This window comes from Phocoena phocoena, chromosome 10, assembly GCF_963924675.1.
Source record: "Phocoena phocoena chromosome 10, mPhoPho1.1, whole genome shotgun sequence".
Lineage (NCBI taxonomy): Eukaryota > Metazoa > Chordata > Mammalia > Artiodactyla > Phocoenidae > Phocoena > Phocoena phocoena.
Window position 1 is genome coordinate 26,848,854 of NC_089228.1, and position 17,349 is coordinate 26,866,202.

The 17,349-nt window shown below is 44.1% G+C and overlaps 1 protein-coding gene across 14 annotated transcripts in view; it reads left to right on the plus strand.

Moving 5' to 3' along the window:
• Positions 1 to 1,235: 1,235 nt before the first annotated feature.
• CADPS (calcium dependent secretion activator) overlaps positions 1,236 to 17,349 on the plus strand; it is a 478,500-nt gene continuing 462,386 nt past the window's right edge. For 10 of the 14 annotated variants that reach the window (XM_065884693.1, XM_065884700.1, XM_065884696.1 and 7 more), the window contains exons 1-2: positions 1,568 to 1,707; positions 1,810 to 2,005. In XM_065884693.1, the coding sequence (XP_065740765.1) occupies positions 1,568 to 1,707; positions 1,810 to 2,005 (336 nt within the window). Of the gene's footprint in view, positions 2,006 to 17,349 lie in introns of all 14 variants that reach the window. The other 4 variants (XM_065884694.1, XM_065884691.1, XM_065884699.1 and 1 more) reach the window with 2 other exon arrangements.

Consider the following 17,349-nt stretch of genomic DNA (forward strand, 5'->3'; position numbering starts at 1 on the left):
AAACAGACTAGCTAGAAAACTTCCTTTGAATATCAAAGCCTACAGTAAAACTCATGGTAAATTTTAAAATACATAAAGACAGATGTGATATACACTTTAAATTCGTACTACACTTTAACAATAACTCCCACGAGTATCTACGAATAATTAGAGCACTGAAAATACATAAATGTAGGAGATGGGGTGAGGAAAAGCCAAGAGAGGTCTCTAGATAGCCTAAGATCAAAGGGTAAAAGGTGTTGGTTTGTTTTCAATCCATCTGCCTGTCGCTGATAAGATTCAGCACGCTGGCCAGCTCCCCCGTGAGCTGGGTTTTTTGGCTTAAGTGAAAGGAGCAGGGAGAAGGAAAGCACCATCTGCTGCTTTGAATTAATAGATAACGGAGAAGCAGGAAGGAAGACTGCGCGACAGAGTAAACGCATTAGATGTTGATGCACTCAGTTCTTAGGGTATCTTTGTCTGATCTTGGGGTCCCCAATCCTCCACCCAGATCTTCCAGCGAGCCATAATGGAGGAAGGGCTCAGCAACCAGAAACCCTTCTGTTTCTACGGTAGGCTCACCTCAGCATAAAGTATCACCAGTTCTTGGAATTGAAGAAGGCAGAGTAAGCAGGGGCGGGGGGGTTCTACTTAAATAGTTGAGCTGCATGGTCGATACGCCAATCCGCTCAGAATTGCATTCACCTGTATTTTAATGAGGGTGGGCGTATGGAAATCGCTGGCATCAGAGTTTACACAGGTGGGACAAATAGGCTGCGCAGCTCCGCTGCCCCCGTGTCCCAAGTGTGAAGAAAGCTGGGGATAGGAAATAGCCTCTTTCTTTCGCGTATAAGATCTCGCCGACTTCCTCTTAGTGAGACCTCTGAATTAAGAGTCTCCAACAGCCTACTCTTCGATGACAAAAAGTCATCACTGGTTTGTCTATTTCCTCCTCCCGCAAGAAGTTTTTGTCCGCGTAAGGGGGAGAGAGGTCGAAGCCAGGAGAGCTGGGCATCAAGGAGGAAATTATCCACAAAGGGGTGGGAGTGAGGAGAGCGGGAAAGCATTAGGGTCAGTACGGAAGCTCTGAGACTTTGGGGGATGCTCTGCGCTCTCCCCGCTCCAGCCCTCTGCAGCCACCCTTACGCCGCGGACAGGGGAGAGTTAAGCCAATAAACACGTAAGCGCCGCTCCCTCCCCAATCGGCAAGATGCCTCTTCGGCTCTAGGCTGCACCGACAGCTTGCAACACTCGGCATCTTTTCTGGAGGCGCCTCCTTCAGCGGCTGCAGATGGCATCCGGCTGCGGGCTCGGGGCTCGCAACTGACTCTCCCCCTTGCCCACCTCGGGTCCACGGACGCAACCCTCCCTCCCCCTCCTCCCCTCGTGCTTCTGAGTCTGAGCCCAGCTCTCGAACGCCGGGCGGAGGAAGCAGTCGCGGCGGCCGAGGCTGAGCAGCAGCGCGCTCGCTCCCTGATTTGGGGAGAAGCGGCCATCCGGGAGAGCCGACCCCCAGCTGCCTCCAGCGCCCCCCACCTTTTGCACCCCAAGCCAGGGGCTCCAGGGACCCCCCTCCCCAGGCGCCACCATGCTGGACCCTTCATCCAGCGAAGAGGAATCGGACGAGATCTTGGAGGAGGAGAGCGGCAAGGATGTGCTCGGCTCGGCCGCGTCCGGCGCGCGCCTGTCTCCCAGCCGCACCAGCGAAGGCTCGGGCGGCGGCGCCGGGCTGGGGGGCGGCGGCGGCGCCGGGGCCGGAGCTGGCGCCGGCGGCGGCGGGAGCAGCGGCGCGAGCAGCGTCGGCGGGGCCGGAGGGCTACAGCCCAGCAGCCGCGCCGGTGGCGGCCGGCCCTCCAGCCCCAGCCCGTCGGTCGCGAGCGAGAAGGAGAAGGAGGAGTTGGAACGGCTGCAGAAAGAGGAGGAGGAGAGGAAGAAGAGGCTGCAGCTCTACGTGTTCGTGATGCGCTGCATCGCCTACCCCTTCAACGCCAAGCAGCCCACCGATATGGCTCGCCGGCAGCAGAAGGTAGGTGCGCCTGGGAGGCCCAGCGAGTAGCGCCGGGATGTCGCCAGGCGGGCGGGGCGCACAATGGGAGCTGGCGGCGCAGCTGGCGAGGAGGAGCTGGAGGCAGAGGAGACCGCGCCCGGGGGAAGGGGTTACGAGGCCCCCTCTCCGCGGCTGGGCCTGGCCCAACCCAGCCCGGAGCGCGCCAGGAGCTGCCCGGGCCCGGCAAGGAGCCTGGAGCGCAGCATCCAGTGCCCGGCCTCCCTCTCGGGGAGCGAGGCGGGCAAGTCCCGCTTTGTGGCCCGGGAGGCTCGGGGAGTGATTTGCAGCCCGCGGCGCCCAGAGAGGCCTGGCTTGCTTGCCGGGCTCCCAGCACTCTCCGGCGCCGGGCGGCTGCGCTCAACTCCCGGCCCGCCCTCCTGGGCGTGCGCTGGGCGGGCGGGGGCACCCGGCAGAGCGGGGGCTCCGGTGCGGAGCGAGTAGAGCGCCTCTGAGCCGCTCTCTGGCTAACGCGGGCAGAGAGCAACCGCAGGGGCAGGCGGGAGGAAGCGAGCCCAGAAGGCGAAGCTTCCCGTGATGCTGCGAAGGGCACCCTCCTCCCTCCGCCCGGGTCAGCTGATCACCTATTAGGGTCGCCTCGGGGGTCCTTGGACATCGCTTCACTCTGGCTGGGCTTCCCTCCAATCTCCCTTCCCTTTGCTCACTGACCCCAGAGCAGGGGCCCGCCCCTTCTGCCTTCCCCCCTCTGACCCCCTTCTTTTCCCAAGGTGACTTCGCCGCCACCTTCTGGTTCTGCGAGGCCCTCCAAGCCCTGGCGCTACTAGCTTGATAAAGTGCAGCTGGAAAAAGCCTCGCAATTATAAGCATCAAAAGCTTTTTGTGTCTGAGGCTGGCAAGGCTGAGGAGGCTCTGGGCTGCCTTTGATGTGTAAAAAGTGTCTATTTCTATCAGCTGTTCTCCAGCCAGAGAAAGGAGGGGTTAGTTAATGCAGGTCGAGGGCGTCGGCCCAGAAGAGAAGGGGTCAGGTACCCAGCTGCAGTGAGTGAGTGAAGAAAGCATCCCGTTCTGTCTGTTTTAGATGAATCTGCAGCAGCTGGACTAAGAGAAAAACCAGTGAAGCCCCTAGAGGGGCGGTGTGAGGGGTGATTAAAGCCAGCTGTAACCCCATCGAGGTTAGGAGACCAATTTCTTAAAATAGTGAATTACTCGGTTGCTGCCATTTGAGACTGAATTATGTGCTGCCTGTAGTAGACTGCTGGGTTTTCCTATATTTATCTACCCTTATCTTGAGTTAGCACAGATTTCTCTGTTTGCTTTGCTTGTATACGTACACACACCACCCAGAGCTGATGATTTATTTCGGCTGTCACAAGCTTGGGTATCAGTTTTATTAGAAATAAAACTCATTTCCTGGTTGAGAGCAGGTGGGCTACACACTCCACTCTCAAACCCCCCTCAGTGGTCCCTTGCTTTTTCAACGAGGATTTTGAACTACAGTAGAGCAAAAGTATTCTCCGAACAGTACAAGTTTTTGGATATTCTTTTAAGGTTGGGTTTGGGTCCCCAGGGCCTGCTGAAATTCAAGTTTCAGGTTGGAATTATTTTGGTAATTGTGTCTTTATAGCAGGGGCAATTCCGTCTCCAAAATCTATCCCATTATTAACAGCACCCGCTAAAGATGTCCTGTTCTTCTGGCAATGAAAACTGTTGTCACTTAAAAGTTAAAAAACAAACTTCCCTTTATCAGTCAAAAGGCTCTATAGCTCTGTCCTTCCAATAGAGGCTGAAATCCAGCACCACAATGGGGAAAGAAATCCATTCTCATGAAGACCCATTTCTTCTAAACAGAACCTTCAGCCACCTGAGAAAGATTGTCATGAGGCTAGTTTTTCTGATCTGATTTGGTATGTTTTACCTGGATCCATTCAAAGCTGTGGTTTTGAGGGGCAAGTGAGTTCTGTTTTTACACATGACCTTAATATCAGACGGACTCCAGGACAGATTGATAACACTGGCATTTGGTCAAACTATTTTTGGTTGTTGCAGCAGACTAAATACATATCCCGGCAAAGCTCCCTCACAGCTGTTGTCTATACTGGGAAGCTGAATATCTATCTCTTTATTACAACAGAAAACAAGTTCTCCCCATTACTATATCTTTAAGTGTTTTGTGCCTTTCTGGAAAAAGCTGTTCTGCTATTCTTCTCCAAGTAGAAAGCTTGAACTTTGAGTCTTGGAGAAATAAAAACTAGTTGTAAATGTGAGTTTGTAGTAGAATAGAAATGGATGAACTAGAAAAAGAGGAAAAATGATGTAGAGAAAGGGAATAGAGTGGCATGGGGTCGGGTAGAGAAAGAACTGCCTATGAAAAAGAACTGCTGAACTGCGGAAAAGGTCATATTGTCAAATCCTTATGCTGTATTCCTGAAAGTTACACAGTGTTCTATGTCAATTATATCTCCATAAAGTTGGGGGGGAAAAGGTCATACTGTACAGAGTTTAATAGACTTCATGAAACCAAATAGTCTATATCATTAACACTGGCTGCCATTTTTCAAGTACCTACTATGTGCAAGGCACCTACCTTAGGTGATTTAAAAAAAATAGACTTTAGTTTCTCAGGAGTTATAGATTTACTGAAAAATTGAGAAAAGAGTACAGAGAGTTTCCGTACAACCCAGACGCAGTTTTCCCCTATAATTATCTTACAGCAGTATGGTACATGTGTTAAAATTAAAGAACCAATAGCGATACATTATTGTTAACTAAAATCTACAGTTTATTTAAATTTCCTTAGTTTTTTACCTAACTTCCTATTTCCGTTCTTAGATCACTTTAAGTTCTCTTCATATTTTAGGAATTACATCCTCATTTTTAGAAAAGAAAGCTGAGAGTCAGAGAGGTTTTGTAATTTGCCTAAAGCACTGTGTAGACAGGTGAAAGAGTGGGAATTTACGCATGGAGTTCTCTCATCCTATCTTTTTAATATACAACACTGGCCAGGAATATTCTAAAATGAAAAATAGAAGAGATAGCATGTCTCGTGTACTTCTTTACTCAGGATTATTTCTATTTGAGTTGAGAAAGACCTGCCCCTCCCCCTTTGGGCACCTATCAAATAGTCAACATGGGCAAAATAATCGTTTAAGCACTAACTTCATGGAGTATGAAGGAGAGAGATGGGCTGTTAGCTGGTAAATCTCAACAGCAGACTGTTGTCAGTCTTTCTGTGCGGTTTGAGCTGGGGGAAAAAAATGTATTTTAGCTCAGAAGAACACTTGGGAAGTAGAGGAAAAAGGTGCTGTTGCTGGATCATTCTGATAGTTAATTACTTCGGTTTTACTTTTACTGGGAAAGAGAATGCCTAGACTTTCTAACACTCTTCCCACTTAAAAGAGGGGACTGGAAACAGACTATGTGAAAACATATGGTTAGGGAACAAAGTTTGTGTGCCCGAGGCACAGTGAGGCCAAATAAATGGAAATGTAGGAATTTGGAGCAGAGGAAGGTTTATTGCAGAGCCAAGCAAGAACAGGATGGCTTATGCTCAAAAATCCCAAAATCCCTGATGGTTTGGAGGGAGGTTTTTATAGGGATAATTTGGGGTGAGGGCTGCAGGGTGTGTGACTTTCTTCTGGTTGGTTGGTGGTGATGTAACAGGGCGGTGCTCCCGGAATCTTGTGCTCAGCCAGAAGTTGCCCTCTTCCACCTGGGTGTGGGCCTTAGTTCTGCAAAAGAGCTCCGGGGTAGTGTTACAAATTCCTTGAGGAGGAACTAGGACCCTGACCCAAGGCTGCATTTTTGTTTCTTGCCTGCTCCCGCCTTGTCTCTGCATCCCATCCCTTCCCTGATTAGCAACTGAACCTGCCCTTTGGAACTCAGGGAAGGTCATTGAGGTTAAGTGAAGCCTATTTCCTACAAACAAGAAAAGGGGGACACAGAAAGCATTTGTACCTGGGAGCCACACAGGGTTTTGCTGGGTTTCAATATTTTATCATTTGTAGGTATATTTTCCTTGTACTACTGTGAATCTAAATATAACATGGAGGTAATGATAATTTATGACCGCAACAAAAACCTAGTCATCAGACTCTCACCATGTATGTTTCAGCAGCTGATAAATGACAATTTGAAAAACAGTTCTGAACTTGTTTTTTCTTTTGTCAGAATGCTAGAGTGAATACCTAGAAGTTGGCATGGCAGAGCTACACCATATGTTTCTAAGTTATGTAGTAATGGTGATGAGTGGCTACCTCATGTGAACTAGCTACTTATAGATGTTCCTGAGGGAATGTAAAAGCAGGCACTGTAAAGAAGTCTGTGTAATTGCCATGACTAGTTTTTTGCCTTTTTTTTTTTTTAGTTAGCTAGGAACTATTCATAACGCCTGGATTACAAAGGTCCAAAATGAATATTATGTGTGCATATGCAGGTGTGTATACATGTGTGTCTGTATGTATGTGATGAGAGAAAGGGGCAATCCTAAAGTTGTGTCAGTTCTATATGAATTCTTCATTCAAGAGAACCGTTGACTAGGCCAAATGTGTTGTAAGTTCAAGTTACTCATTTCCGTGTGATTCAGCTTATATTTTGCCCTAAAATTATGGCTAACATTGAGTCACTGTTAGCCAGAGAAATTCCTTCTTTATTCATTAACTTCTTTGACTTTGTTGTTCACTTATGACTCAAAAACCCATAACTTTCGTAAAATTTAAGACCTAGTGCTAGGGAACTATATATGTGTGTGCGTGTGTGTATTTTAAATCAATAATTGTGATTCATGCATTCAGATGTGCTTTGAGGCACTTGGGTTAGCTCCACTATTCAAAGTTCTGAAGGGCTGTTTGTCAGGGCAACATACAATTTGCATTTAAAAAATAAAATATTCTCACCTTTTGAGAAAACTAAATGACTGTTCAACCCAGGATTCCTTCAAAAAGAATTATATGTTTTTCTCTGCTTCAGGGAAAGAATTGAATTCTTTCAATATGCTTTTTGGCATTTCCTTCCCAATCTTCTTGATGCAATGGGCAGGAACTGTTATGCACTGGTGCTAGTAGAGACATTTTGAAGATGCAGGTTACCAAAAAAGTAATAAGAGAAGTTTTTGCCTCATTACACACTTGGAATAGTCTTTTGCATCCCTAAAACTGGACTGAAGAACAAAGGAAATTAAATCTTTCATTCCTAAAAAGTTGTACTGTGTAAAGTGGTAAACGTCAAATGATTCCAAGGTCTTTTTCTGGCAAAAGCAAGTTTAATACACAACCATAGGCCATCACATTGAAATATAACCAGTATTTGGGGCCCGGTGTCTATACAACTTAAGTTGGAATGATCAGGAGAGTTCTACTAACGTAAAGCTAAGTTCTAAAAAAGACCAGTTCTCTCTCTGGCTTCGTGGCAGAACCAGAAGATAGCTTTGAGATATGCTTCTGAATTGTCAGCTTATGTTCTAGTTTGGAAGATACCAAATAAATTGAGAATAAGATAGTGTTTAATTGTAAGATGCTGATTACAAATACCAAAGTAGGGGAGGGGGACAGAGAGTATGTATGCGCACACACACACACACAGAGGATTGGATATAATAGTAGGGAAGATCTTCATGGGGGAAGTAGAGTAGGGTTAGTGATGCCCAAAAGTCAGCCTCTGTGCACTGGTGCCAAATCGAGTCTCAGAGACAGACTTTTGGGTGAAGTAGAAAAGAATAGCTTTATTGCTTTGCCAGGCAAAGGCGGACACAGTGGGCTCGTGCCCTACGAAACTGTGGGTCCCAACCGGGGGGGGGGGGGAATTTGGTGAGGAGCTTTATAGCAATGGTTGTGGGGGGCGGGTGGCGTGTTGTTGATAAGGATCAGGGTGTGTGTAGGGCCTGTATTCCTTTAATCTGGCCTCAGGTCTTCTCTCTGGAATGAAGAATGCTTCATCAAGTAGATAACATCTTCCATTTGGGGGGGGTTCTAGTTCTGCAGAAGAGTTCAAAGATACTGTTATGTGTATCTCTTGAGTCAGAACCCAGACCTGTCCCAAGGCTGCACTATTGTTTCTTGGCTGCCCCTCCCTTGTCTCTGCATCCCCTCCCTTCCCTTATTAGCAACTGTTTGAACCTGACCTTTGGAAATCAGGGAAGATCATGGAGGCTGAAGCCTATTCCCTTCAAACCAGAAATGGGGGACACAGAAAGGCTTCCATGCCCAGGAGCCCCACAGGATCCTGCTCAGTTTCACTAGGTCTTAAAGAATTTGTATGATTTGTGTAAGCATAAAGAAAGGCAAGTATTCCCGTTTGGAGAAGAGCATGATGTAGCAGGAATGTGGAAAGGAGTCATTGTTTCTGGGACTAATAGTCCCATTCTTTTGGTTGCAAGTGACAGAAACCCAACTGAAGTGGCTACATCATTAGGAAAATAAGGGGGAGGGGAAAGGTTTACTGGTACTTGTAATTGAAAAATCCAGTGCAGGGTGATTGACTGCGGGCATGGCTGGATCTAGGAGTTCAAATGACTTCCTTGACAGAATAAAGAAAGCTGGCTGATGAGGAGAAAGGTTATGTATTGAAACTTGTGTTTGAGCTCAAACTCTACCATTAATAAACCACTGATTGTGGGAAAGTCATTGTCTGTCTCTGGTGTAATTTCTTCATCTGCCTTGTGAAGAGGGGATAGGGGAGCCTCAAATAATCTCTACTTTCACCTCTGCATGTAATAGTTGATATTTCTTTCTGGGAAATGAGGTTACTAATTATCGACTTATAATTTCATTCAAACTTGTATTTGGTATGTTTTCACATTGCAAAGTAAGGCATTGTCTTCAAAGAATCTGACATAAAGTTCACTATGTCTACATTTTTAGATGAGGAGGTGAGATCTTCAAAGATGATAAGGCTACAGAAATACACAAGAGACTCAGCCTATGGGATGAAACTGACACAATATATATTTTGTTTTGTCTAAAATGTATTTTTCAAATTTTTGAATTCTCAGTATTTAAAGCTTTCAAGTTATTTCATGTAAAATTTATATTTCTGGCTTCTCTTATAATTGGAAGATGTAGCAAAGCTGAGGCTCAGTTTTTATGAGTCTGCAAGAAGAAATAGAAATAAGACTACCAGCCATCACTTAAATAATGGAATGTTAATCACTTTTAACTAAAATTATGCTTGTTCTAAAGGAACATCATATGTATATGGTTGTTAGGACACCGGCTATCTGGTTCTTGCCAACACTGTCTCTTCTTGCCATTGCTGCTCGGATATTGATGGTCTGACCCTGGCCTCTGTAATGCATCCAAGAAAAAGATCTAGAATTTGGAGCTCTGTGTTCCCTGTCTCTGGCAAGAGTTTCTCTGTTGGGATCAGATTTATAGTTTCTGCAGAATTGGAAGGCTGTCAGAATTACCTTATTATGTTTTCTTTTGTAAATCCAAGCATATAACAGAATTACTTCTCTGTTGTTAACAGGTAAAGAAAAGGGCATAAAGTCAGTCAATGACTCAAAGTCTGGTCATTGCTTTGGACATGCGATGGGTAGTGAAGGACGGTGGTTAAAAGCATAAACTCTGAAACTTGAATGCCTAGGTTTGCTTTCTTGGATGTACCCCAAACTGGCTCTGTGATTTGGGGCACCTTACTTAAACTCTCTGTGGCTCAGTTTACTCATCAGTAAAGTGGGGATAGTAATGGTAGCTCCATCATTGAGTTCCTGTGAAAATTCAGTGAGATAATACAGTAGAGCTCTTAGAACAATGCCTGGCCTGTGGTAAGTGGTATGTAAGTGTTTGTTCTTGTTATTGCTAAGTTGATATGTGCAATTTTGTGTTATTTTTGTTTGTGAAAGGGCTGTATGTGAAGTTCTGACCAGAGTAAGCCTTACTGATATCATCATCCTGATCATCATTATTGACATATAAGCCAACCCAGAAGGCAATGGTTACCATGATAGCATTGTCTACAGAATAGATGAGGTTGAGGGTACAATACATCCCTATTTCTCTTTTGTTGAGACACTTCATTAACTCTGCAGGCCATCAGTCTCTGGTTCAAATCCCTGGTCAGTTTTGTGACCTAGTAGCAATAATGGTGTTGTTGCATTTTTGTCCACCAAACGCCCCCATGCTATTTCAAACTACAATACCTTTTTTCATGCTCTTCCTTCTGTTAGAACATCTTTATCACTTGTCTTCACTTGATTTGCTCTTGTTTGTTTCTTAATTAACTCAGGTGTTACCTCCTTCAAGAAACCTTACCTAAATCTTTACGTTGGGCTAAGTGCTACCTTAATTCCCTCGTCTATTGCTCCTTTTCCTCCTATACATTATATTTAAATTACCTTTTCTGTGAGTGCCTCTTTCCCACTAGACTGTAGGAATCCCAAAGACAGGGACCACATTTTATTCCTCTTTGAATCCCCATCTCCTGAAACAGTGCCTGGAGCATAGTAGGTGCTTGTAGACATTGACTGTTGAAATTCTGCGCTGATGCTTTATTTCCTAGGAAGTTTCTATGGAGAGGACATGAAGGGCTCTTAAATACAGTCTGCCTCTCTCATGGAGACACAACTCACATACTTTTTTTTTTTTTTTTTTTCAACTCACATACTTTTACAAAAGCTTCTTAGTGGAAACCATGGAGGGTAATCCAGTTACCCCATGGTTTCAAAATAATTCATGTTGCAGAAACATACCATCAGTCACCTCCCAGTCTGGTTTATTTATACCAACAACTGACAAATTTCTAGATCCGTTATAGAGGAAAGCTGCTTTCAGAGACCATAAGCAATGATGAATTTCTTGCAGTGGCTGACTCTCAGTTGAACTTGAATCACCGTAGTGCATGTTTAAGTGACCAAACTTTAAGCCAAGGTGAGAACTAAATCTCCATATTGGGCATATGTTTTATTTGACTTAATTCTTTCTGAAGAAAACAAAATAATGAGCAGTCAACAGCACTAATGAAAGTTAGGCTGTTGAAAATATTAGCAATCTCAATATTGCCAAAGTTATGGAATAGAATCTAAGTTCTACGTATTTAGACATAAGTAAATATGCTTCTTTTCTCTACTTTTATTCTCTTATGGGATTTTGGCACTGTTTTCTCTCTCACTGTAAGCTGTTTAAAGTCCCTTCAGAGTGTAGTTAGAATATAAATAAATAATGACTGTAGTGCTATCGCATATTCGATGTGGTAATAAGAATATAAGATGGGGGTGAAATATCTGTAAAGAAAAACTGCTTAGGTATGGATTTTTCTGATGCCTTTCACTAGTCAAAGGGAAAATTATCTTTGCTAAGCCATTGCTTTCATTTTAACAAGGAGAGCAAACATTTGAGAAGTTTGAAAAATAAATTGAATTATCAAACCCCTAAGTGTTCCAAGCTTCCGGCTACCCTTCTAAAATTGAGAGACATGGAATAAACTGATAATATATTGATGTCCTCTAGAGCCTATGGGAGGAAAATGCAACCCGTCCATGTGGTGTTTTTCAGGACCACTTCATGCAGTAGGAAAGTTGTGAGATACTTTGCAGTTAACTTCTTTTTTTTTAATCCCTAAGTTTTTGGGGAGTACATGCTAAGTTTCAAACCCTCCAGGGGCTGTAGTGCTTTCAGAAAGACAATGGGATTTTGGAGAATATGCACAGCGGTACAGAGAAGATACTGTGCCACTTAAGAAAGCACAGGGAAAACACTGAAAATTCTTGCAAATAATTATGCCTTCTGTTGCCCATGCAGGAGAACAGCCTTTTGGTGTGGATGGTAGGCATAGAGTTGTTTAAGCAAATGAGTTAAAATATATCTTGAACATCTCCTTTGGCGATTTTTCTGACAAGTACAGCAACTGTTGCCTATAAGGCAGCGTGTCACAACATACTGTGTTCAAAACAGTTCTTGGGGGCTCTTCCATATTCAATTTTTGTTTGTTATACATCATCAGACGACATTGTTTTGAACCACTTCTACATACAAGAAACTCACTAAATCCTGTAGGCAAAATATGGAAAAACATTTTAGACAGCTTTCCTGATCTCTAGGAACCTATCAGTCTGCTTGAGAAGTTGAGGTACATCAACACTGAACAGAGAGCTCATAGTGTAAGGCAGGATGTGATAAGCGTCTGAATCTTAAATGTTTTTTCAGGTCTTCATCTTTGGCTCACTTTTATGGGTTGATTATGTCCCCCCAAAATCCATACGTTGAAGTCCTAACCCCCAGTACCTTAGAATAGGAACTTATTTGGAAATAAGGTCTTTGCAGATGTAATTAGTTAAGATGAGGTCATTAGGGTGGACCCTAATCCATTATAACTTGTGTCCTTATTGAGAGGGGAAATTTGGACATAGAGACAAAGACACAGGGAGAACAGCATGTGAAAAGGAAGGCAGAAATTGGGGTGATTCTTCTACAGGGGAGGAACACCAAAGATGGCCAGAAGCTAGGGGACAGATATGGAGTATATTCTTCCTTACAGCCCTCAGAAGGAGCCGACCCTGCCAACAGCTGTAAGACAACAAATTTCTGTTGTTTAAGCCACCTAGTTTGTGGTACTTTATTACAGCAGCCCTAGCAAACTAGTATAGCCCTCTTCTCATCTCTGTCCCGTCTCTCAGCAACCTCACCACTGATGATGGCTTTGGCTACTGACATCTCTGCACTTGCATTCTCAAATCCGGGGCTCCAGGACAGGCCTCTCACCAGACCTCAAATCCGTACATCAGTGCTGCCGAAGGGGTGGTCTCAGACTGCTGCAATCAGTGAATGTTTGGTCATGGGTCCACAACGAGATAAGGAACTTGCCCTAGAATGTAAATCAACTCACTGCTTTCTTCCAGAAAGTCTTGCTACAGAAAAGTGTCAGCTAAATTGAACCGATTGATGATAGAGTTGATGTAATTTCCAGTACTAGCACTTTATCTTGGTGCAGACCAGTAACGAGCAGGTCACAGATGGCACAGGTCTACACATTACACCTGGAAGAGCATTGGCCTCCATCACATCTCCCCTAGGATGTCCTCAGACCACTCAGCAGTGGAATTTCTAAGACCCGTTCCCCCTCTATTTTCGAACTCAACGAAGATAAACGTATTGTCCTACAGTTCTGGTGCTCCTGTATAACCAAGCTATTCAAGGCTGAAGTGCACAACTCAACTTCAGATCTTCACTGTTGGTCATCGCGTCCTTGCCACCAAAGGATACACACATCCTGTTGATGTTCCTCCTGATAAAGTTTTCACCTCTTTCTCCTCTTCATCACTGGTGCCCTGCTTTAGGCCCTCATGATTGCTTGCATGGACTTTTGCAATAACCTTTTAACTGTTCTCTCTGCTTGCTTTCTTGCCCTCCTTCCATCCGTCTACCATAGTGATCATTCTGAAGCACCAGTCCAGTCATGACCTTTTCCTGCTCAGAATGCTTCTGCAGCTTTCTGTTGCCTTCACAGGATAAACTCTAAACTCATTTGCATGGCATAACTGGGTCCTTCGTCCCCACCCAGCTTCAACTCCTGCAATTCTGCACACACCCTTGGCTTCAGCCTGTATTAAGCCCTTAACATCCCTGCATTATCATATGCTCTTTTGTGCCACAGTGTCTTTGCACATGCTCTTCCTCCAGCTTGAAAAGCCCTTCCCATCTTGCCCATCACACTCATAGGCAGACAGTGGCACCTAGGCATTAAAAAGAACAGGAATGAATAGTGACTATTTATTGGATGTTTACTCTGTATACTCACTGTTCTATAAGTTTATAAGCGTTATCTCATTTATTCCTGATAAGGTATGTACTAATCCTCTTAACCCTACAGATGAGGAAACCAAGAGGCAAAGTAGTTAAGGAACTGGTACTAGGTCACACATTTAGTAAGAGGTAGAGGCGGGTTGGAGTCCAGGCAGTTTGACTGTAGCTGGTACTGTTAACCTTGTGCTGTTTTAATTATATTATGGCATTGGGCACATCTTACTTCAATGTACACCTATTTCTCCTGGCTCTACGGAGATGATCATTTAGTATTCTTCAGTGTCCAGTAGATGATGCACCATAATAGGTGCTCAGTAAATAGTTCATGCATGAATTTATGCCAGTTGAATTCATGATTATTTAAAGTAATAAACATTCCCTACCATTTATAGCAAGTTCACTGAGATAACCTCATTTCTTCTTTAAAACAAGCTTTTTGCATACGTGGAGTATGTATTCTAACTCCCTGTTTTGGAGTGGGAGTGGGGTCCAGAGATGTCCTGCTGGCTGCACAGGGCCATAGAACACCAACCTGGGCCTCCTGAACACATCTAGGGCCCTCCCACCACGGAGCTGGTCTTGGAGTCCCAGGGACAGTGAAGACTTTTGAAAGTCACAGTGACTCACGTTTTTAGAAAGTCTCATATCAAATATATTAAAATGTACCTCACTTCCAACAGCCACTTATCTTTTTTATTATGAAAAAATAAAAGGATTTTTTTCAGTCTTGCTTTTGAAACTATTTGTCTATATGACTTGGTTAATAAATGACTATGATTTCTCAGGAATCAATATCTTCATAGGAACCTTGGCAAACTGAAAAAAAAACCAGCCTCACCAATTGTTGTTAATTGTAGTGATATTTTAGGAGCTCTAAATTTAACAATGAATAAAGTTGACATACGTTTGGAAGTCATTTAAATAAACATTTATTAATTTTGGTTTTCCAGTTTTAGTTGTACATTTTGGAGACAGTACCTTTCATCTGAGATCTCGGACTTTTTTTTAGGCCCCTGGAAAATTTCGAGATTCTGGTCACTGTGCCTCATTTGCTTAACAGATACAATAGGCTTTGACCAGGCTTGATGGAGGAAGTGACATTTGAATTAAGCCTCAAACTAACTGAGATCAAAGGATGGGGAGGTGATGTATTTTGGGAGGAATGAAAGATACTTGCATATATTCAGAGATGAGATAATGCAAAGCAAGTCTGAGGATGTCTGAACAAATAGGATTGTGTGAGATTCCAATATTGGAGATAAAAAGAAATAAGAACAAAGGTTTTGTTCATGACTGTGGAGGAACACCACCAGTGTGAAGGAGTGGGGCGGGGGCGGGGGTACTTTATCCTGTAGGCCATGGAGAACCACTGAAAATCTGAGCACAGCAAAGCCGTGACCACTAAATGGTTTTAAGGAGATTCGTCTAAGCGTAGTGTGTGGAGAGTGTGGGGGAGGGAGGAGTGTAAATCTTCACAGTGTGAAGAAAGGTCTTGTATTAGGCTTGAATGTTTTATCCAACACAGATCATCTTTATATTTTTGTGGGGAAATGTGTAGAAAATCTCAGAAAATTATTGCCTATGTATAGAAGTGTCTTCAATCGCTAGTTCAAAGGCATTCCATTAGAACAACTGTTGACCCTTCTCTGCAGTTTATTAATTTTTATGTATTTGTCATAATACTTGGGGTATGAGTGTTCATTTCTCTTCTTACAAATCTTAAAAAAGCAAAACAAGGTGCCTGCCCTTTAAATTATATTGAATTTCAGTGACCAGTATCTGATACCTTCCTGTGCAGGTGCAGAAACACTCCTGCATAACATTGGGGAGGACATAATGACTCTTGAACAAAGGTCATAGAGCCGGACCTGGTGTCATTTCAGAAAGTGTACATGTGATTCCACTGTACAGTCCAGTTGACCTAAAGGATTCACATGGAGCTTAATCTGGCCCCAAGAGGGCCTGAGCCCCATAATAACCCCAGGTTTATATCAAGCCTACAGGAGGGCAATGGAGGGGGCCTGGCTTGTGGTACAGCTATGGGATCTGGAGAGAACATTTCTAAGAGTGCCAACCGGACTAGGGGAGATTCTTGAACTTGTCCCTACCACCATATGATTCTATTCCCCAAACTGACCCCAGTTTGCACAGGCATCTGTGGTGCTGGGGGTGGGTAGGTAGCGTACATTCACACTCGCCGCCCTTCCTCAGTTCTCAAGTGGAAAGATTCTGATATTAGTGGTAAGATTCCAGAAAAGATATTGGACTATATTTATTAGTGGTCAGAGTCCCTTACATTAAAAGGGAAGCACAAGGTCCCCAGTAGTCTTTTTTTTCTTCCTGCACGTTGTTGGGTACCATCCTCTTTTCTACCTTTCACATGTTAATAGAGGTGGTAAAATTTGGATGTAGGCCTAGGGGTAAAGAAAGGTTATGTGCTCCAGCCAAGCCTTCCAAAGTTCTAATAATAAAGAGGGATTTGATTTTCCATCTGTCAGTGTCATCTGTGTGCATCATTCTCCTGAGAAGATGGGTGATTTTGGTCTAAGATAAGATTCAGGTGTTCCTGGGTCAACAGGTTATGACAACATCTTAGAGCTTCAGGACACTACATGAATTACCGGAGGATCACAGTCGGCTTCCTGGAGGAGGGTGCACTGCAGCTGAGGAATACGTAGTATTTGAATACGGGGAGGCAGGAGAATAGGTATTCTAGGGAGAGCATGAGCAAAGACACAGAAGCCACACAAAGCTAGAACAAAGAGCACATACGAGGCATAAGATTGGAAACGGAGATTGGGACCAGGCAGTGGTAAACACTGAATACTAGCAGACTTTGTGTGTTGTTCTTTATTTGATAGGCAATCGGGAGCCTTTGAAAATGACCTGTACCCCTGAGTAGCTCCCATGGAAGTACCACTGAACTGAGGCCTAGGGCCCATCGCAGATAATGCAGACATCTGAGCGATTGCCAAACGGGGTGGGGGGGTGGTGGTGGTGGTGGTTGGGGGAGTGATTGGCCTTGACTTTGTCTAGATGTGATATGTTTTCCTATAAGGCAGCTGAAGCTTCAAATTTTCCAAAGAATATGTCGACACAAGCAGAATGTCTTATTTGCAAAGGACACAATTTGCTCCAGCATTTTTCCATGGCCAGGTTAGAAACTACTTCCTACGAGCTTTGACAATGACCCTACATTACCTGCCAGCTTTCTTTTCTATTTGCCTGGCAATGGAGAGAAGAAAAGGATTTCTTTCTCCTATCTACTCGCCTCAGGCAGCCTAGGTACTTCTGTGTGTTATGATTCAGCATTATAGACCTTCAGAGTAAACAGACACAGGTTAAGATTTGTACGTGTTTTAATTAATCAGAAGCACATTTCCCCTACCCCACCGAAGCAGCAGTTCTAAACAATTGTGAGTCGGTTGTTTGATCCAACGAGCTTTTTTTTTTCGTATTTCTATGTGCTGAGAGCTCAAATCTGTCTTTTAGTCAATATTCAATTAGGATTTGAGTTGGAAGGCTCTGCTGAGCTCTTTACAGGAGGGCAAAACATAGTAGTCACTTGCTCTCACCTCTGTGTGCAGAAAACCATCCATTTTCACTAAAGAAAGAAATGTAGGTCTGCTGCAG